Here is a 22,753-nt window from a genome sequence, read left to right as displayed (position 1 = left end):
AGATTCAATGAGGGCCAACTCACGATGTGTCATACATGAGGTTTTTAAACCTTCCAAATCCTGATCAAACTTTTTCATTGAGTCCAAAACGTACCCTAAACACAAGCCTCCCCTGGGAAGGAGCTCACTTAAGGTCACAGCCATGAACAGAACTCAGCTAAGAGCATTTTGGTATATTTATAATAAAGGATGTGAAAACTCGACAGATTCTGCAGGATGAAGTAGATATGTAATTTTCCAAACCACAGGCAATATCATTCAATTGGCAGGGATCCAGAACGAATAAAAGGCCAGTAAATATTAAAAAGGAAAAACATACCACCAAGAAATCTAATAAACAACAGTCACTAAGATGACAGTAAAGTGACAAAGTTGATTCCACAGACACTGTAATTACCTAACATTTTTCATTCCGAAACCGATGTGGAACAGTTTAATGTGAATGACTATATGATAAGATGCTGAACTGAATATGTATGATGAAAATAGGATACTTTAACAATGGCTAAAACAAGGAGGAAATCGTAAAGGTTTCCGAAATTACTGAGTAACTACGATAAGTACGACCATAAACCAGACTTCGAGTCAGTGTTCCATCACCTCATGTAAATTATATTTTCATTTAGAATACTAATTGCATCAACCAGATATTTTTTCTAAACTTAAAAACTAGCAATACATAATAGTTGATTAATCTATGGTATGAAAATTATAGGTACAGTAGACTCTGGTTTATATGAACAACGTAATTACGAAGTTCTCCTTATTACGAAGCAAATCGTAGGTCCCGACGAAAAGGCCTATCCAAGCTATAGTAAAAGAAACGTTATTACGACATTTTCGTAGTTACGAAATTACGAACCTGTCCCGGTCCCGGCGGTTACAAAATGAACTTTATTATGAAGTTCCACGCATAAGCAATGGCATTTAGGTGGCTATTCACTATGCCAAGTTTTAATAATCGTGCCACGTTTAAGTTCTTCTCGTGTACTGTGCCCAAGAGCGTCAATTATGGTTCTTCATTCATTTTACACAATACATCATATAATAAGCTTCATTCCTGTGCAGTCATAGTGACCCACTCATAAACCACTCATAAATTGAATGTACAGTTAGTCCTCTTCCTAAGCACATTCAATTTACGAATTTTCAGATGTACAAGCATTCAAAATTTTCAAATTTCAAATTTGGTGCCTTTCGATTTGGCCGATCCTACGCTGTGTGGCATTGGGAAACTCACTGTGGGCACAATCTGAAAAAAGTATCATTGAATCCGGTGTGAATTTAGGAACTGTTAAGCATTTTGCCCATTCTTCTTCACCGCAGGGAGCTACTTTTTCGGCTCCAGATGCATGGCACGCCAAGCTAGATCAGTTCGTATCAATCGTGAGGTAGCGCATACGTGTAATGCAGTGTTGCATTCTGCAGGATAACCGTACTCCTCGATTCCTTGCATACAGTCCGGCCGGCGAGAGTTGTCCGATGACGGCACGATAGGAGGGACGGATAACCCTGCGCCAGCACGGTTTACCGCCAATTGCTGTCCCCCAAATGCATCTCACACCCTCGCCTAGTCATACAACGTTGTCAAATGCATAGGGAGCACCGAAATGAGCCTGATCTACCAAAACAAGCCCTTTCTTCGAATCACCAAAACAAGTGATTCTTCCTCTGGGTCCTTCACGCTCATCGTCCCTTCCGGCTCCTTTCTTCACGGAACCCTTTGTAGGCATTTCCCCTTCTTACCAGGCTGCCTTGCCCCCTACCCCGACCTAGACCATTCTGTCTAGACCGGCCTGTCATCGGACAACTCTTGGTGGCCGGACTGTAGGTTTATCAATCTACTGATTCGATCGATGGATTTTTCTTCCTCATAGGAAAATCCACTAGGATTGGTAGAATATTAATTGCGTTCGCTTGGTTTCGCTGTTAGTAGGGCCCGCCCGCCTTTGTGACAGTGCGGGATTCCTCATCCCCTCCCTTCCTTTCCTATCCTTCCCTTGGAGGTGTCGTCGGGCTCTCATCGCGGCGATGCCTCCCATCCTTATCCTTCCTCTGTCCTCCCCCTCTCGAGGTGGCACGGGCGTATAAGTCTCGGACTTGGTTCCCGGCCCCTCGAGAGCGTATTCTTTGCGGGGTCCGCCCTGGGACCCCCGAATCCACTATAGGTTTATCAACTTAGGAACAAGGTCCTGGGATGCATCTAGTTCGTATATCGGACTTACTGTATTCGGGAAGATATCAACCCTCAATAGCATCATGTTGCATTCTTCGGTTGAGAAACTGAAACATATTTTTCTGTTTATATATATTTCCACGTAATTTAAACATGTTTATTGCATACTGTTTTTTTTGACGATTCCTATAAGAAGCGTTCTTAAGAACTTCGTGATTACAAACCTCCGGTTTTTTGGTGCCGCAAACTTTATAATAACAATTTGAGTCTACTGCATCACTTATAGTTCCTCTGCAATCTTTAAGAAAATCTATCATTGGAAGAGCAAGAGACCGACCCTATCAACAGCATGCCACCAGTACAGGCTCAAGATGAAATAAAGTAAAGTTGAAGCCAAGCACATGAAAAATCAATAAAATACAAGCGTAGAAAGTAAAAAAAATTATTGCACAAAAAGCTTTGTCTGAAAATCCATACCTTATTATTTACTCATCAAAAATATGGTAAGTTTGTCGTCACAAGAAGCATGAAAAACATGCAAATTAGTGAAAGAAAATATGATGTTTAGCATAATGTACGATGTCTGATAGTATAATTACCAAACTACAAAAAGAAAGCAATAAGTATGGAGTAGCAATAGCAGTTTCAATGGTCTCCAATCCCTTCCGCGAAATGCAAAGATTTAATGACCATTAGCCTAACGACTCATACGTCAAAGATGTGAACTAAAATCATCCATAGGAGACAAGAACAGACAGCAGAGGAAATCCTGGATGAAGATTAATTCGGATATAGGAAGAGTACAAGGGAAGAAGCTATATCTGCTCTTAGGCTTCTCGTAGAGAAGAGAATGGAGAAGAACAAACCTAAATTCATTGTCATTGTTGAATAAGGAGAACTGAGTGGAGAGCTTTGTCAAACCAAACATAGGATTGATGACAGTTGACAATGATGATGATATAAATTGTGTTCAAGAAGTTTTAGCTCCCGAGCCTGCTGACATTTTTATATCATAAAGTTTAGAAAAAATCAATCCTGCCCACAATTCTATTCTTCCATTTGCATATTGTTCTCCTAGCTTTTCTAGCTAGGAAAATATACGAATGTATACATACTACCAGCAATGGCTGTACTTATTCTGGAGTCGTAGGCCATTTATGATTTACAGTGGAACCTCAATCTATCGTTTTACAGCGGGATGGATGAAAAAAACCATGAATGTGAGAAAACGATCAATGCGGGAATGTTCGGCTAGATTGCCTGTGTCCCAGGAAATGCTGGATTTTTGCTAGTAATTACGAGCTTCATTGAGGGATTCAAACAAGATTTTAGCTGATTACAGGAAAATTAGTACTTTATCGAAACACTTAGGTTAAATTGTTGATTCGAGTAATATCTCTTTCTAATATCCATAAGGAACACGCCACCTTGCTAAAAAATGTTTGCCCTCCACTCCGCATTTGCACTGCTATTATGGATTTCTGTCTGATGAAAAAATTCTTATCCATCAAACGCCATTTCAAGTACACTTGTTTACGAAAGCAATGTTCATGTTAGCCTAAAACAACCGCTTTCGCCGGGGCAGTGATTGGTTGTGAGATGGATCACAAAGGCCAAAAATAGTTTATTATTTGAAATGTTCCTTTTTAAAAATTGAATTTTTAATATAATTGAGGCAATGTATAAAACGTGAACAATGTTGCGTTAATCGTCAGCGGCACGCCCTCCTGATCCTAAGCTTCTTGTTTTCACCTGGTGTCTCACTCTACCTCACCCCTGCCGTCATGTGCTAGCGGACAACCTGAGGCGTTGCAATACTCTCACTCTACTAGCCCGGATTCTTTTCTTCATCTTCAATTATTTTCAGTCCATCTTTTAAAGTTCTATTTTGTTTCTTCGGAAGGGCCTTGGTCCGAAGATGAATAAAAATAAAACTAATACAGTGGAACTTGGTTAGTACGTTCCTCCTTAGTACGTTTTCCTCCTTAGTACGACGATTTCTCTCGGTCCCGGTACCATCGGAACAAAATACAGGCAAAAGTATTTGGTTAGTACGTTTGAAAAAATTGCGCTTTCCTGGTTAGTACGCTCAATTGCTAGCCGTGACGCAACCCGCAATTCGTTCTCCAGTATCTTCTTAAGGGTCGTAAAGCTCCGAATTCATGATTTAATTTATTATTACTAGCCATTAACATTCTTACATTTATTCTACATATCTTTCTTCGACCGTGATTTATCCAAATGCATTTCTCAATTCTTATGACGTGATGAATTTATCAGGAATGTCTGACTATGCAAACCTGCAGCCAATGAGAAGCCACAATTTTCCCCACCCCGAGCTCCTCACCTTCTGTTGCCTCTGGAGTGCCCACTGCGCACAAATTTCACGAGGGGGCATTTGTTGCTATTGCACGAGTTATCATGATGAAGAAATGAGTCTTATCCAATTCCCACTTTATCTAAAGCAGTACTGCACGACGTCAATGCTACGGGGTGTGTGCATATTTGACTACTGCTGCGGGAGCAGACGATGCTCTGGATCTCCACGCGAAGCTTAGCTTAAAAATACTTGATCTCGGCACGAAAGCAGACGACATTAAACTAATTTTTAAAGAAAATTTCATCATTATAATATAAAATCTTCTTGTAATTACGTCGTAATATAATAATCTTGCGTGTTATTATTCGATATATCGATCGATATAACAATCGATATGGCTTTATTCCAGAAGCGAATGTGTACGGTTGTTGCCGTAATTTAAGGTTAATATAATTTTGTCCAATTTTTATGATGTTTAAAAACAACCCGTTGACATACTCAGGGTTGTTGTTATATTCTTCGAGTATCCTGTGACAAAAAAGAAATGACATAGCTTTACTTGTCCTCTTTCTATAAATACATATAGGATAAATCACGAGAGAAAGACGCCGTTTTCATGTAATTGTCTTCGGGAAATCTATGAAACATGTGATTTTTATTCACATGGTATTGTTTTTCAATGTAGCGCCCATTTTCTTTACTTTAAAGGTGAAAAGAGCTCAGGAAGGCGATCTTACGAGAACTACCGACAGTAATTGTAATTATGACGACTTTTCCTCAGATTGCAATTACCCCGACTGCTATTTTTTACTTTCCTCGTTAGCACGTTTTCCTGGTTAGTACGTTCATTTTTTGTGGTCCCTTCAAAAACGTACTAAACAGGTTCCACTGTAAATATGAAACCAGACTTCATTGAATCCACATGGAAAACACTAGCAGGTTTGAAGTCAACCCACCCTGGAAAGTATGGAACCACTCATACAAGGTGAAGTTCGGCACTAATGCTACCGCGTACGGCGTAAGCGGAGAATACTGAAGAGGGTGAAGCATGACCATATGACTGCACAGTGAAATTTTTTATCCCACAGAAAAGGCAACTTACCCACTCATTTGGAACAATAAGTAGCGTAGCTCTAGATGAGCAGATGAATTCAGATTGCTAGTAGGGAGAATCAAATACTTAAACATTGTTTGCTGTAGCCAATAATGTTTACCATATTTTGTAAGTCGCAAGTGCTAAACGCAACGATCACCTCAATACTAATAGCTCCATGTTGTTCAGACTAAACTGCTGAGTGCTGTTGCAGTCAAACAATGTGCATGGCCATGTGAACATTTCTTAAATATTTGTTCTGTTTCCATTACAATTCCACCTTATCATGTTCACTTTTCAAAGAAGGATTCACCATGGAATCATGTGGCAAAAGGAACATATCTTCCATTTCTCTCAACAACAAGTGCAGATATAGGACATACGTCACATCATTTGCTGGCTGAGTAAATTGTTCTCTCACTATTGTGGAAATAAAGAGGATGATATTTTCCAAGGATGAGTTTAAAGTCACAAATTATACCTCTAAATAACACTCAAAAACTGGTAGACAAATGAAGAGTCAATTGCACATGAGTCATGATATTTTATATAATCACTTCAAAGAAACTTTCAATGTTTAGCTTTTTGAATATTATTTAGGAAAATATAGTCACTTTTTCATGAGCCAGGAATCAGACCGACGTGAATTAATTTTCGCACACACTAAGTACCAACATACTGATAGCTTTTCCACTCGGTTACTATAAAATTTCCCTTCACTGAATGGAAAATGGGTGAAAAAGTTTTCAAGATGTGTTTATGAATTCTCATGGTCTAATTTTTTAATATATACATTCTAAAATTTATTAACACCGTAAGCAATCAACAGTGCATATGCTACCAAGGAGAGAAGATAATAACTCTTTATATTATAATACATCATTAAAGCAACAACTTAGCAGTAGCGAAGAGCAAGACAAAGGTAAAAGATGGCTATTACATTTATAGATCAAAAGACCAGCAAAATACCTTACAGAGCTGACAGGAGCAGCAGTGAAACAAAGGTTATTAAAGAAAGGGAGGAAAACCTATGGGCCTAAATTATCAATGAGGAGGCCTTAGGAATCCCACCCTAAGCAACGGGATTGGCATGAGCTGACAATGGTTCTCAACTGTTTTCCCTTAACAACAAAAAAAACAACTTTAAATCAATTTCAGCTGCCAGAGATTATGGCCGTTTTCCAATTCGCAATTATTCACCCTTCGTGCACTTTTCGATCGTCAACTTACGGATGTGACGACAGCAAGGGTGGATCCAATAGGGTGGTTTCCTATTATTTTTTTATTGCCTGAATCGAAAGATTATTACTCCTGGAGTACGTATTTCACGCTTTTAGATTTTTAAATGACGATATCTATTTTTCGCGATTAAATGAAAACTGAAAAATTTCAAGTGCGCGAAAACGCGACGCGTAAGTATGAATGCCGGGAAATCTCTCCGTGTGGCGTATTTCTGGTTCCCGCTGCCGCTCTGTGAGGTGACCTTGAGGCGAGTTGAGTGCTGATACGACGCAGGCTGCTAGCGGGTAGCTGAGTACCCTGCTGGCTGGTAGCGCTTGGCTTAAATAAGGATTATTAATACCTTATCAAATGAAGAAAACTTTCCGACCTTATCCAGTTTTAATAAGTGATTATTAAGACATGTTTCCCTGAGCTCTGCGCCTCATGCATGCATTGGTAATCTCAGACGACGTATAACTCCTATCCTCTCGGATAGAAACTAGGTCCCTGTGACGTCACGTGGAGTGGCATCGCATGGGCGCCAATCTGGCCCTTTTCAAATGAGGATAAAAATGGACCATAGCCATTCGTCTAAACCGGTATTTCTAAAACGAAATAATTTGTATATTATGAATACAGTAATGGTGGGTAACGAATCGCAATCAATGCCTTTCATTTTCTTTGATGAAGGAAACTACCCTATCGGTGAGGGTGCAAGGGAACAAAGGGTAAGTGAACAAGGGAACGCGGATGCTCCCTCCTTAACGTGCCCTCGTAGGAAGTGGACGTGAAAATGGCGGCAATGGAAAACTCAGAAATCTTGAACTGGAGTTTTAAGTAATTTTGTGTTTATTATGTGAGCTCTTTTACGTAATATTATATCGACATTGTGAATTCTTGCTCTTCACATGCAAAAATATAAGTAGAAAGGTGAAATTGATTCTTAAATCAACCACCAGATGTCCTAACACTACCCTGCGCGTCACATTTCGTTACTGCCAATAGTTCGCATCATTTCCGTTCACACTTTATGGCGCCAGTAGCATTAGTAAGGGAGCAGGGCGCAAGAAAGAAAGGGAACAAGGGAATGAGTGCATACCACACGGATTGGAAAACGGCCTATGTCTTCAAGTATACGTAAAACATAAAAAACTTTCACATAACAGGAAAGGAACGATAAAGCTTTTTTCAACAGAGATTCCTCCAAATTTAATTTAAAAAAACACTGCATGTAGATATTACATTCACTCCTCATTTCTATTTCAAAATTGTATTTGGATTACTAAATTGTAATGCTGTTAACAGTTGAATCTACCAGAAACCTAAACACAAGAAAAGTAAACATCAATCGGATGAAGAAAATAGCTACAAAATTTATATCCATTACAATAGCAAAAAAAAACTCCATATGATATTCTTAAATTGCCAATGGCAAAACTGGCCAACAAACAACTGCACATAGTGAGAAACTCCTCAATCCAATGTGAAACTTGCTTAAGGGAAAGAGGTAAATTTACTGCAATAAAAATTAATCAATAATATATATTTTGAAAATTTTAATAATGTTTGAATGATAAAAAATCCCATAACGTACCACAATAATATCATTTAATTCAACAATATGCAGTAATCACCATTTTATGAATCAACTACAAGGAAAATCCTAACGTCACCTATACCTCACACGACCCCTAATTTAAATAAAATATCAGAGCTAGTCCTTTATGCACTATTGACTGCCTAAAGGAATTCAGAGGCATATAAATAGCTTCGGAAACTGAATTTCCATGGAATGACATATAACCGAGAGAAATTTTCACTTCATATTCATCTCCCCAAAAATGACGCAACATAACTTCACAAAAGGACCAATCAGGTTGAGAACCATTGGAATTAGAAATGGAGGTAATTCAGATCATACCGTATCGTGCATCACGGTCAGGCGTCCTAGCAAGCGCATGTGGGGATGCACTGCAAGAAGAAGAGGAGAGAGAGGAGGGTGAGGGAGGGGCCAACCCATCACTCAGCCTTTGAGGAGAGGTACCTCCTGGTTGCCACGGAGACGTGTTGACGGCTAAGTTTTGGCTTATAGGAACCTTTTTCACTGTAAAATGAAAGGTAAAAACAAGATTTAGTGCACAAACAAGGTGATTTTAAGGCTTAATCATATCATTAGCAATTAAATTTTAGTTTTCAATGTCAAAACAGCAGGGAAAATTAACTCTCCTGCTGGGTTTCTTCTTCATTTCTTTGCACAATTTGGTTTTCCACTATTATGGCTTGAGTACTTTAATTCAAATACAGAGGAAGTCCGCTATAATGAATACGGCATATAATTTTACACATTGATGGCATGACCTATGGCCAAAAATTAATTTTAGTTTCCAATGTCAAGTCAACAGAGAAAATTAACTATGCTACTTGGTTTCTCCTTCATTTCTTTGCACAATTTGGTTCTCCACCATTTTGGCTAGAGTACTTAAATTCATATGAGTGGAAGTCCGTTATGAAGAGTGTGGTGTATAGCGAGCATAGCACTATAGCAAGTGATTATTTTCTGTTGGTTGGTCCATATGGAAAAGTATAGTGAAGTCATATGCCTATAGCATGAGCTCTTATTTGTGCTAGTGCTATAACAAGTAAATTTTCTCATGAAGTAATATCATATATGCATAACTATCGTAACGCCACCTTCCCACTGTGGAATTTCCCTACATGTGGGACTGCTATATAAAAATTAAGTGGGAGCACCCTATCATTTCTCGGAGCAGTATTTAGGGCCTCTAATTGCCTGAGTAGTAATTGCTGATTGACAGGAGTCCAAATATTGGTTCAGAGAGATCAATGATGTATGCTAAATGATTCAAAAGCTCCACCATATCGCTCTAACAATTTTTCCCACTCAGGGAGGTGGAGAAAATGATACATAGCAGCCCGTTTCCATGAATTCCACAGCTCTATGGATGCTTAGTTAAATGCTTGGTGATATTTTGGGGCAGTCTTTTTGGCTGTCACATGCCTGCGAACTCGTTGCTGATAGCCGGTAATTCAAGCATCAGTTCTTGTTTATCAGCTTTTGTCTTTTTGCACCATAGTAAATGGCTAATAAGGAAATTTTTGCTAGACAATGGCTTATATATTATTCTGGATTAATTATTTCTTAAATTAACATAGCATTATTGATGCATCTTCTTCTACATAAAAATGCTCAAATAAGCCAAATTCTGTTCTTTCCGTGCCACAATAATTAGACAATAGAGATTTTAAAACTATACATCGGCTTTACAGAGTTCAGCCGCAAAGAGTGATTTTCCAGGGATCTTCAGAACTCATTATAACAGACTTCTACTGTATAATAATATGAAAAAGTAGGCTTCTAAGTACTGAGATAAAATTACAAATATAAATTTATATTTTGAAAACCTATCAGTGAAAGTAATCAAAATAGGAGTCAAATATACCTAGAGAGTAAAGCAGTTTATGTGCAACACATAAGGATGACATGAGGAGTAGCTTATACAGCACTTTTACATAGCAAAGGAGCTATGATTTTCTTTTACAGTGAAACGGGACTGTAGAAGAAAGTCTTGGCTCCTTTGAGAAAAGGCCAAATTTTCATAATCACTATACCAGGAACAGTGATGTCCTAGACTTCTGTATCGTAGACTAGCCAAAAATAGCAATTCTTTTAAAATCTTAGAAATACGTCTTTTCAATAGATTTCCCCCTGAGGCTAAAGATATGTGTGTGCCCAAATTTAAAAACGTAATCCCTAACTGGCAAATAAAGTAAGCATTTTACTCTGTAAATGAGTTTTTGGATGGTAAAATTGTGTTGTCCTTAGTAGTATGTACATATAATCTTTTGTCTTGCCATATTGTATTTGGGGTATTTCCGTATTTTTTTTCTTTCCATTTTGTGTATTTTACTTTGCTGATGTAAATAAAGTAAAATACACTCACTCACTTATGTATTATGTACAAAATACAATCATTCAACTTACAGTCCAGCCGGCGAGAGTTGTCCGATGACTTTTCAAAAGGAGGGGCGGAGGACCCTGCACCAGCACAATTTGCAGCCAATCGCTTTCCCCCAAACGCAACTCACACCCTCGCCTAGTCATACAACGTTGTCACATGCATATGAACCACCAAAATTAGCCTGATCCCCCAAAAACAAGTCCTTTCTTCGAATCACCAACACGAGGGATTCTTCCTTTGGTTCCTACACGCTCGTCGTCCCTTCTGGCTCCTTTCTTCACGGAACTCTTTTGTTTACATGTGGCGTGGGCATTTCCCTTTCTTACTTGGCAATCTTTCCCCCCTACCCTGAACTAGACCCGTCTAAATGTCATCGCATAACTCTCGGCAGCCGGACTGTCTTATATATATGAAGAAGACTATTGCAAGTCAATTTTTTTTATGCCTGAATTATTAGATATAATTGAAATTTCCTTACCCCTGGCATTAGCCTCTTGAACAGCCTGCCGAATCTCTTCAACAAGAGTCGCTGGCACGGATGACACAGATGACGATCCACCATTCTTCCCAGTCCCAGATGACTCCGAGTCTGAGCCGGATCCTCCTCTCTGCTCCCCTGCCGATAGCCGCCTCTCCCTCTCCGCTAGCACCTGCTTGAGCTGCTCCGCCAAGGATGGAGGTGGCCCTGTCGGTGGACCCCCGTGCACCGCATGCGGATATCCCTGGTGCTGCTGGGGCTGCTGGTGTGCCCTGCCAGTTCCCGCCCACGGATCCGACGCCGGCCTGTGGTGCATTGAATGCTGTACCTGCGGGGAGGTGGAAGCGTTTGAAGAAGAGGAAGTAGGGGACACATTAGGGGCACTGCTTGTGGCCGTGGTAACACTCCCTATCTGCTCCTCTTGCTGCTGCTGTTGCTCAGAAGTAGCTACATCCTGCTGCTGTACTGAGATCTGTCAGGGAAAGAAGGAAATAATGCCATGAGCTTATTAACAAAGAGAAGAGAACTTATATTTAATTAATAATCCCAAGTTACCCATGGAAAATCCCGAGATTAGAGGAGACATTAACCCTTTGCATTCCACTATCGATTCCAACTTGAAATGAGGGTGGGAGAAGTCAAGGGGTAGTAGCGGATCCAGGATAGGGACAAGAGGGGGGCTAAGTAGGGGTCCAAACAAAATTACAATTCTACCTAGTGTAAATTGGATGCCCAAGGGGGGGTATAGCCCCTTTGGCAGTGGCTGATCTATGAGGGGGGGCCAAGGGGCTATACCCCACTTGGGCATCCAATTTACACTAGATTTGATTTGATTTAATTTACAGCAGACTCCCGATTATCCGGCTGCGGTTTATCCGGGTTGCGTATTATCCGTGCATGATTTCCACTCTCGCTCATTTTTTCCCGCGATCTTTATTTAAAAAAAAAAACAAAATCGGACGCATATTCATCAGAATTACTGCATTAATGCTCGGATACACCGGGCTCATTATTTCCAATAGTATCCCCTTTGTAAAACGGAAGCGATCTTGCGCTAGCTGCATTCACGGTGTTTCTGTTTTCCAAGCTTCGCAGTGCGCGACTGTGTACAGTGATCACGGATACATGTCCCGCAGCAGTTGCAACCCGGGCAACTTGTGCCAGATGCGACTAAGTGGCGTGGTGCCTGACAGTGTAGTTTCCAACGTCGAGCCGTGGTTTTGAAGCATTCGTGCAAAACACTTTTCTGTATCCATGATCACACAACCAAGGATGTGTTTCGAAACCAGGCCATATACGGAGCATTAATAATACGAGTACAGTCATGTTATTGCCGCTAAAAAGGTCGCCAACTGGCCTAGAAAGCTCTCATTGAGTCCGGGAAGCTCTCTAAAATAACATTATAACTGCATAAATAATAATATATTGTTTTTTTTAGGTTAATTATGAACATTGCAAGACATTAAAGTGAAAGTTTGGGATATCCGTGTTTTCCGATTATTCCCATCATTAGCCCGGATAAACGGGAGTTAACTGTATTTCTTTTACCTGGCCCAGATGAGGCCACACTCCAGCCCCCTCTTCCTCTGGACCACGGCGACTAGAGAGAATGCTAATTTTGTAGGTTGACCCCCACTTAGCTAAGGAAATAATGCCATGAGCTATAGTCCCCTTGGGGGGGCCAAGGTGGATTTGGCCCTCCTCCTCCCTCCCCATAGATCCACCACTGCCAAGAAGTACCAGTGATTTTTTTTTCTAAACAGAGTTAGGTACAGAAATTAGGTAAAGAAAACAAACAAAATCAACTAGATATTTAGTACTGCATTTAATTTTCCACTCAATGTCAGCACAGAACAGAGAGTCCCTGGTATCTCTTTGCTTCTAAGTTTTTGTATAATTCTTTCGTCAATTTCTGTACCTAACTCCGTATAGAAAAATAATCACTCGTACCCCTTGGCTTCTCAACCCCTCAAATGACATATATCCAATTCCACACCAACGTGGAGTCTCACTAAACAATTATTCACGGAAATAACTGTGGACCAGCTGGCAGCCTTTATGGAGTCACCTGCAAGTGCATATTGAAGTGTGAAAATTCCACATACATTCCAAATAAGCCTCGTCAGGGATCCCAGTCGAAACAAATGTTACTCTTTTCCTATTCATCAATGTTTATGAGTTCTTTTTCTGGGATTTTACAGTCACATGCCTTCTCCTATGTAGCATCTAGCTTGAAATTTGGCTATGCACTGCAGTACGCAGCCATCTCATATATTTTGTGTGTAAACATTTGCAGGAGAAACTTCACTTGTTTTAATGGTTGGTTTGATGCATCTTTGAGCAAAAGTTGATAGAAATAGGAGTGATTGGATAAGCACATGCTTCTGGTTATGGAGTGCAAAGGGTTATTATTTTTTGTCGCCACATCAATGATTTCTATAGCTTTGATGGCTTCTATGCCTCACATTTTAGTTGAAGTTTATGGGTTAATGAGACATAAAGGCATCAACCTGTTTCTCCTCCAAGTTGAGGAATTTTTGGTAAGTTTTATGGCCAAAAGATTGATTCATGCCGGAAGAGAATTATCTAGCCCTCACTGGCTTAATGTCTTAGCTAAAAAAAATCACTAAAGAAAGTGGACAATGCAACCTCACAAACATCTCATGCATGGATAATTGAGATTGCTAATTTTCATTGTGACATTTCAAAATTTTGCAATTAAGAAAATGCTAAAGTTAGTAAACATGCAACGTAAATCAGGCATCAAAATAACACTAGTTTTTTTTCACTGGGTATCCAATGTTAAGAATAGGGATGGATCAGTTTAGTTTTTCACGTTTTATTTCCACCAGTTCTTAAAGCTCCAACTGTGTCCAGAATCAATGCCAAAAATAACCAATAACAATGTAAATAGCCTGAAAACCTGTTTGAACTTTGTATTCACTCATTGAGAGTAAAAGCTTTGCAGATCTATTGTGAAAGGACAAACATTTAAGCATCTTCAATACAGAAATTTAGACCACAGAAGTATCCATATATGTAAAGGTTTCCCAGAATAATGGGAACTTGTTTTTTTAAAATGCCCAAATTGGCTATCAAGATATTCAGAAAATGAGAATTTTATTTACAGCATACAAATTAATTCACTGGTTATTGTGCACAATGGAATTCGCAGCATGTACATTGACTTATTGCACAGGCTTACTCACATGTCAATTCAGCTCGCTTAAGAGCTCGCTTCTAAGAATTTTGAGTCCCCTTAAACTTTCTGCCTGCTGTCACAGTAAAATATATCAAGGTTTGAGAGAGTCTTAATAATGTACAATTTTTTTCCCTCTGACTGTTCCAATTTTAGCATAAGCTCTGATTTCAGGATGGGCACTATGGTCACTCTTCATGTTTCTGATTGCCTTAAGATACTTTTAGTAATGGAAAAAGGACAATTTCTCACAGATGAAATCTATATTATCTGAGATATGCTCACGTACTTATGGGGCAAGATATTCTGTTCATATTAAAATTGAGGCATGTAAGAACTAAATTGCGAAACTGGACCGAAAACCGAAGCCAAGAACTCCACAGGAATAAAAAAAAGTGAAACTAATCCATCCCTAGTTTATAATTATGGGAATTGAAATAGACAAACAATATGAATAATTGTAAGAGATCCCTCCGTTTGAGGGACAAAAGTGCCATACAGACCGGACATAGGCATCTTGAAAGCTCAGGCCTTTCCCTGCTCATTGAATTAGTCAGAAAAGTTTTGCAAAAGCAGGAATGATTTGCTTGAGCCTCCAAAGTAATACTTTTCATTCGTTACGCCTCTACTGAGGACAAACAAAGCTCACAATATTATTACATGGGATAAAACATTACCAAAGGAGTGAAAGAAGAACTAGTAAGTCAACACCAATTAACATGCGACTTCACCTGAAATGGATGAAATACATCAGGATCACACAAAGTTCAGGAATAAGAAAAGGGAAATCACACTTAAGAACAAAGATATTAATAAACTGGGGTGAAAAGCAGGAATAAACAGCATCACAGCTGGGTTGAGGTATTACAAAAGAACAAGAAGGCCTGAAAGAAAGTAAATACGTGATTACAAGACAGGCAAGAGAAGTTAGAATTTGCCAGAGAAATCTACAGTGAAGTTTACTGTTGATCAAAGGGTATAAACTAGTCAACATTCATGTAAGAATTTACAATGTTATGATTTTTTTTTGTTTTTGCTATAACCCACATTATCCAGTAATAAGCACATAAATTGCTACACTGATCCTAGTTTTCTCAAACTTCAGCCATTAACCATTCAACATCTTTGCTAACACACCTAATGGATTAAGCTACACCATAAATTCCTACATTTCAAAGTCAGCTTCTAAACCTCATAACTATGTACTAAATCCACCTGACATTACTGATTCTTGTTCTATTGTGACAGAATTCAGTGGCAGGAATCATGTTTTAAGGAATTCCAGTCATCCTTGAGTTCCAGATGCAAAGGATACTGCCAGAAAAATCAAGGCCATAGCTAGTAGGGGGAGGAAGGTTTTTTTTGGGGGGGGGTCATACCCCCTGAAATTCTCAGGAGTTGTACTTAGGTGTTTCCCTCCAAATGAACCTCCCCTTCTCCCTAATAATACCACCTACCCTTAAAAACCTTCAATATAATTTTTTTAGGCTGCGGCTTCGACCAAAACCCATGCTCACATCATTATTACAGTTGCAGAAATCCATACATTCTCAATGAAAAGGTGCCATTTTTGGATTTAACAAAGAGACTATTGAGGAGTACCTTCCCCACAGTTCTGCAATGTATAAATCTATAATCATGTTAACAGATCAACAAATTGGGGGAAACAGTGAACTCCCTGACAAGTAGATTTGCCCCAATTAATTTAAGAGTTCTAATTAAAATTATGGCAGCATGCATACTTCCTCCACAGTAACTGCAACCTTTAATTAACAATCTGTCCTCTTCAAGAATGGAATATGGTGGGATGATGTATCAATAGGCAAATATTCCCTTACCAAACCAAACTATCATTATCGAGCTACCAACCTGAGGTGAATCGAGTTATTCATTTATCTTCTTCAGAAAAAGTGCCTCGAGAGTAAAATCATCACACAGAAATGGTTTTCATAGCAATCAAGCACATTCCTCCAAGAGTTTGATAGTTCCCCACTGTGACTCCCTAATTTAAACAGGTATCTCGAACATGGCTAAAAATTAATGAACTTCTAAGTTTCTCTTGATACATTGATAAAGCTGTCTTTTACCTAACTTCAATCTCAATTACCGTAGATTGGCTCAACGCGAAGCCAATCAGTCCAACAAGCGTTGGCAAGCTCTTGACGCTGCCCCCTGATCGGTGACAGGCAGCCTTGCAAGCTGACCGAGTCTTCTCCTCACATAAAGCTACGCTGGCCTTATTGGCTGTTGAAATAAATGCCGTAAAACTGTTTTTAGAGAAACTATTTCTTTCATCACTGGTAAAATGGGTGTCATCATTTATTTACAAGATATCTACGTAAGCACCGCTCTGAAGAGATATACCTCCTAATACCGAGCTCAGCATACTGTGGCAGGAGTTTCTAGGCCTTGCTATGTCTATATTTTGTTACATGTTATTCATAGGCTGTTTGGTGGTACACTGCATATCAGTCGTTAAAACGAGATTCTCCCTATATGCTCTACTCACTAAAACAAGATTCCACTGTATTCAAGATGTACATATTAAGTTAATGACCTTGTCTGTCTGACTTACAAGCATTTCATACTTGATTTCATTTTAAAGGTCTATCTATCACCTAATCAATAACGTATGCTAAATTATGTGGATATATTAAAAATGAAGTTAGAGTCATTTATCTAGAGATACAACTCACTTAGATTTCATAAAATTTGGTATCCTGTAACTCTCTTACTGATGGTTGGAAATCTCCACATTTCATTAATATTTAAGAAATTATAATGGTGCGTAAATATCCTAAAGTTGAAAAATTGGCAAAAGATTGAGTCAAAAATGTTACTTTTTTGCAAAGAGTTATCAAAGAATGACCCCTCTTAAAAACGAAGATTTGAAAAATCTCTAAATGACAGAGACTTGAGATATGTGAACAGTTAAATATGTACTAAGAAAAGGGAAACCAATATCCTAAGATTTATTCATTGACTGACTCTTCATTAAGAAAGTAGCTTTTCTCAGTATTAAATGATCTTACAACACTTATGTAATTATTTTGTCTTATTTTAATTAAATTATTCTCCACATACGGCAACCAACAATTTGAGGAACTGACTTGAAATTTGGCTTGGATACTTTCACTTTAAATTCAATCTCATCATCAAGACATCTCAAATATCTCTATATAGTTGGTTAAAAAGAATATTTGACTCACGTTTAAGTACATCACCAATAATGAATTCACACAAGAGTGAGAAGAGTCAGTCATAAATGAAATTAAATAACAAAGGAGAATCACTAAATGGGTACCACCTACAGATTGAAAGTTGCATTACAATTACCTTTACTTAATTTTAAATAGTCAATACTACTACATGCACAGAATGATTGTCTAATTAAGTGAACAAGGCAATGGGTCTTTACTGAGCAAATATGATCCACAATCTACACTCAGTTTATACATCACTATTCATACATAAGAAATAAAGTTTTGCCACCCATTACTCTTAAGATTACGCTAAAAATAATACTAACAACAATTTTAAAATTGTAAACAGAATTTTACTTGTAATGAAACTGATACTGATGATACAAAATATGAAAAATGCTCAATCTTGATATATTCACAATCACGTTGATTATGGAGAAAAAACTGAATGAAAAAGGCTTACCTGAGGATAATTATTCTGAGCTGATTGCGAGACAGAATGGTGGACAGAGGAGTTATTTGCCATGGGTTGAAATGAAGAAAGGTGATTGTTAGGCACTGAATTGGATAGAAGAGTGGTAGGTCTAGCTGTCTGGACAACTAGAGTGGCACCAGTATGCGATTCTGAAACTACTGGTTGAGACTCAGATGTAATTACTGGTTGAGCTGCAGCAGGAGACAACACTTTATTCTCAACTGGCTGTTCTCCATCAACACTGGAGTGGTAACTATCATCCAAGCCATGATCCTGTAACATGTGAAGAGCCAAATTAAGGGTTGTATTCATCAGTCCTAAGTAATCATAAATAGATGCAGGCAAATTAATTTTAGTGAACAAAAAAGCTCATAGCTGGATCAGCAAAGTGACTATCTGGATATATTATAATGGTGTTTTATTCAGTCATCGTCATAGTAATCGACCATATTCATAAGCCACAATTCCCCACTGTTTTCTAATTTCAACAAGAACTAGCGTTTACGTATAATTATTACCACTGCTTTTTATCAATCATCAAATCTGCTATATGTACTCCCAAATCAACAACACAGAGAGCATTCGTTAAAATCACAGCTAAGCAAAGAAAGTCATCACATCCACCAAGAATGTAACAATTTGCTCCTTAGCAATCAAAGAAATTTGCTTCGAGGGTGCTTTGGTGGTATTCTGGTTTCCTACACTGCAAATTAGTTGTCAATTTGAAGAAAACCATAAATTTCATTACGTAAGCTATAAATTTTGTTTTTACAGAGATTAATTTATAGCCATTTTGCCTTTCTCTGAAACTGACATTGTTATTATGGCTACATCTCCATGGGCATTTGTTCCAGAAATCCACCAGATCTTTAGCAAAAATTTTACAACTTTTCGGCAAAAGCAATCAATGTGTTTCTTCAAAGTGATTTGGTGGCAGACATTATGTAACTGAATCAAACAACGGAGTGTTAGAGGAAAGGTGCCCCAGGGCTAGTGGCCTCCTGAGCATATGTATTGCGAGCAGTCGACACAAATTAACAAGTCAAGGTTTTCAGCCACTCCAATTTCTACGCAGATGCCTTTTCTTAAGTAATATGAGAATGGGCTGCTACTGAATCTATCCACATTAAACTTAGACATCTAGTTCTCCGCAATATCGAATGTCACTCATTCTCTCTTTCACAGGGACTTCTCAGAAACAGTTGGCAATTTTTAAATGGATGCTATTTCAGGAAGAAACTAATCTTATACTAAAAGTGGACTTGGAATAATCAATAAGAGGACACACAATTGCCACTGAACAGCCTGTATTTTGACTTTTCCGCGATGTACTACTTTTTTAAAACATGCACACCTTGAAAATTTCAAGATGACAAGGATAAATTCATAATGAGTAATAAAGAGTGACAATGGCAAGGTGAATCATAGGAGGCTCCAGCCTGAGGTTACAGTTCAAGAGACGCAATTTATTTTCCTGCTGCATAAGAACTAAAGCGTCAGCAAAATGAAGTTCTTCTGTATCATGAAAGGATCCTGTTAGTCTCAGTGAATGAGTAGAGTGGCAGCTAGGGAGACAGGTAAGCACTGGTATATTGGTTGAATGATACGATGTTGATAATCCCATGGTCAGTTAATTAAATGACAGATAGTCATCTCTATGTTGTATTACAATTAGCTTCGTTTGTCAATGCCTCAGATGGACAGTTAAAAATTCCATCATAGACATGCACACTAATGACTTTCAATGAGATGAACTTTGTAATTTCCTTGTGTATATTCATATTTTACCCATTTTTTCTCAAATACTGGCTATAGAAAGTTAGTGGTGTGATTAATCAATCACATATCTGCACAGAGGCAAATTCATGTAACTTATAAAATAGGAATACAAAATCCTTTTATAAAAACCATTTGATTTGGTTCACAGAGTCTGAAATTTTGGGTCACTTAGACTTTGTAAATTAAAGTTTCCACTGAAAAACTATAGCATAAAAATTAACAAAATATTATAAATCAAGAAATAACATATTCATGTATTTTGAATTTTAAATAAAGCATGATAAGACCCTCCCTTACACCATATGCCCTCACAAGGATACATATTAAGAAGGCATTACTTTAGTGATTAAAATATAAATTAGCATAGGGTGATCAATCAATAAATGTCCCTGAATACTCAGGTTAATTATGTACAGCCATTTGTCAGTAACTATAGTTATTAATTTTTAAACCATTATTCTTAGATTAAATTAAATTATTTGAAGAATACCATATGAAAACAAGGACTCAGCAGATCTTTCAAAGGATATACAGCAGATATAATAACCCCTAATATCTGTTAAGTATTGAGAGAAAATTGGTACAAAATTTAAAACTTAAGATATTCCTTTAAAATTCTTTCATAAATAGACAAGTTATACACTACAAATTTTCCTAAAGGGACCACAGTAAAAAGAAATCCCCAGCTAAATTAGAGCCAAACCACATCCACAATCAATCATACTTCCCCATTACTACACTAAGCTAGTTCATGCAAAGATACCACCAAATGTTAGACCTGAAAGACTAATAGTTTTCTACTCATGCATATGCACCAGGAAAATTCCAAGAGCAGGAAGAGGACAAAGTGGCAGGCAAGCATTGCATGCAACTACTCCTAAACATAGAGATTGGCACTTATTGTCTCTTTTAAGGCCCCACTTGTGTGAGTTCTTTATAGGAAATAATTCCTCAAAAATGAAAAATATAGCATTTACCTTAACCATAACTTTAAGATTTAATTTAAATTATGGGTCAGTTATATCCATGCACTGAATCTAAAAATTTTGATATTCAACTAAAAATAATCGATAGTTTATACTTTCGAAGCTAATAATGCTTGATAATAATAATTGCTCCCTCCACAGAGCTAATTAAAGCTCTCAGTAAAATAAAATTTTACTTCTTAAGAGTAAATAATTTATTATAGTCACTAGAGTAGAAGACTTGGGAAAAACACCAATGCTTGAATTATAGCCGTCTGGCTTAAACATGACATTTTCATAAACAATAACAAATACTCTTGATTTCCATTGGCAGTCAAGTTTTCATCTGCAATCACTCCATCAAAAACTAGCAGTGACCACTGTCAATGACTAAAGATAATCACTTGGCCATTAGCAATCAAATTAACATCAGCTATTGAAAAACCATTGAGCTGACTATCCACAACTTTATTTGAGTACCCATAGAACAAGCCTAAGCCTACAGATTAAACAAACTCCACACCATGAAATTCCATCTCACCATTCTTACCACTTCCTTTAATGAATTACCTACATTCAGTAAAGAGTATTATGATATTATGAATCACTTTACTTCGGTAAATTAAGTACTTCATCATAACGTAATTAAATTGGCCACAGGTAGATAATAAATAAAATATTCCCAAAGACAAAAAATTGAAAAATGAGGGCACAAATACTGATCACAGAACTGAGGAATAATGGTCAAAGACAAAGTACATGAATGCATCTGACTTTTAAGTCATGAAAGTATGTTGGTAAAGTGCTCCCTCCATGGATTCAAGAAGAATGACCTCTCGAGGACAAATATGCCAACCTCCACCAAAGCACACCCACAGTGATTAGTAACAAATAAAGTGAGTAAATAAAGTGGAAAACCGCAACCCACTCGCTCAATCACCCCACTGCCCTAGACTAGTATGTTACACCACGTGAATATGCTCACAGAACTGCAGTTGCTCATCATGCCGCTGCTTCCCTTGTGGGCGGTGGGCACATTGGAAGAGTTGGGCGAGGACGCCGTGGCCGCGGAAGCAGGGGCGGATGATGGGAGTTGCCTCCCAGCGAGACCACCCCTAGTCGCCAGGTCGGCCTTTGCCTTTGAGGCAGACACGTCGAGGAGTTCGTGGGGGGGAACGGCACGGTCCAACTCTTCTTTCACTGGCATCTATGCAAAGCCATTCCAAGCCATGCAAGAGGAAGTCCATTATGTGTGTGTATTCCCAAAAAAAAAAGTGTGTGTCATGCGAAAACACTGAGGCAGTGTACATTAGGAGGAAATGACGTTAATCAGCAAACAACTCTGATGATTTATTGTGACTGGAACAAGGAGTGATGTGAAGGTGCATAAGGATTTCACAGACCCCAATTTCATAATGCAATTTGGAAACATTGAAGCGATGAAAATGATGTTTGCCATTGATTCTTGAGGTCTGCTGATGACATACTGATTCCGGCATGGCAAAAATAATTTGTGAAGAGCAATTCTTAAATAAATTTATTTTATTTCCTGTTTCCTCACTTCATATAGATTGAAATTTCTCTGAGTGAGATAAGGTTTTCTTAATGTTCCACTTGAACCAGGAACAAAAAATCAGTACATCCCCGGTTGGCATTGGTTGAAACTTTCAAGCAACATATATTTTGTTTCTCCACGCAAAATCTAAGATTCTTTCGCCATTTGTGGACATAGGTAGATTAGAAACAAATCATACCATTTAAATCCATTTTTTCAGAAACATTTTCCCAGGCAACTTCGAACGTTAAATGCCAAAAAATTTTGAAGCTAACCAAGTCTCAGTCACCATAAATTATCATGATATTT

The 22,753-nt window shown here is 38.2% G+C and overlaps 1 protein-coding gene across 7 annotated transcripts in view; it reads right to left on the bottom strand.

The window, feature by feature from the left end:
* LOC124164308 (neurabin-1) overlaps window positions 1–22,753 on the bottom strand; it is a 253,486-nt gene that overhangs the window by 9,333 nt on the left and 221,400 nt on the right. For 4 of the 7 annotated variants that reach the window (XM_046541564.1, XM_046541570.1, XM_046541565.1 and 1 more), the window contains 4 exons: window positions 21,875–22,096; window positions 18,134–18,418; window positions 11,269–11,740; window positions 8,732–8,914 (listed from right to left, as the gene is read on the bottom strand). In XM_046541564.1, coding sequence (XP_046397520.1) covers window positions 8,732–8,914; window positions 11,269–11,740; window positions 18,134–18,418; window positions 21,875–22,096 — 1,162 coding nt within the window. The remainder of the gene's footprint in view (window positions 1–8,731; window positions 8,915–11,268; window positions 11,741–18,133; window positions 18,419–21,874; window positions 22,097–22,753) is intronic. The other 3 variants (XM_046541566.1, XM_046541568.1, XM_046541569.1) reach the window with 3 other exon arrangements.

Source organism: Ischnura elegans, chromosome 8, assembly GCF_921293095.1.
Source record: "Ischnura elegans chromosome 8, ioIscEleg1.1, whole genome shotgun sequence".
In the NCBI taxonomy this organism is placed as follows: Eukaryota; Metazoa; Arthropoda; class Insecta; order Odonata; family Coenagrionidae; genus Ischnura; species Ischnura elegans.
Note: the sequence above shows the minus strand (reverse complement) of the source record. Positions and strands in the feature narration are given on the sequence as shown.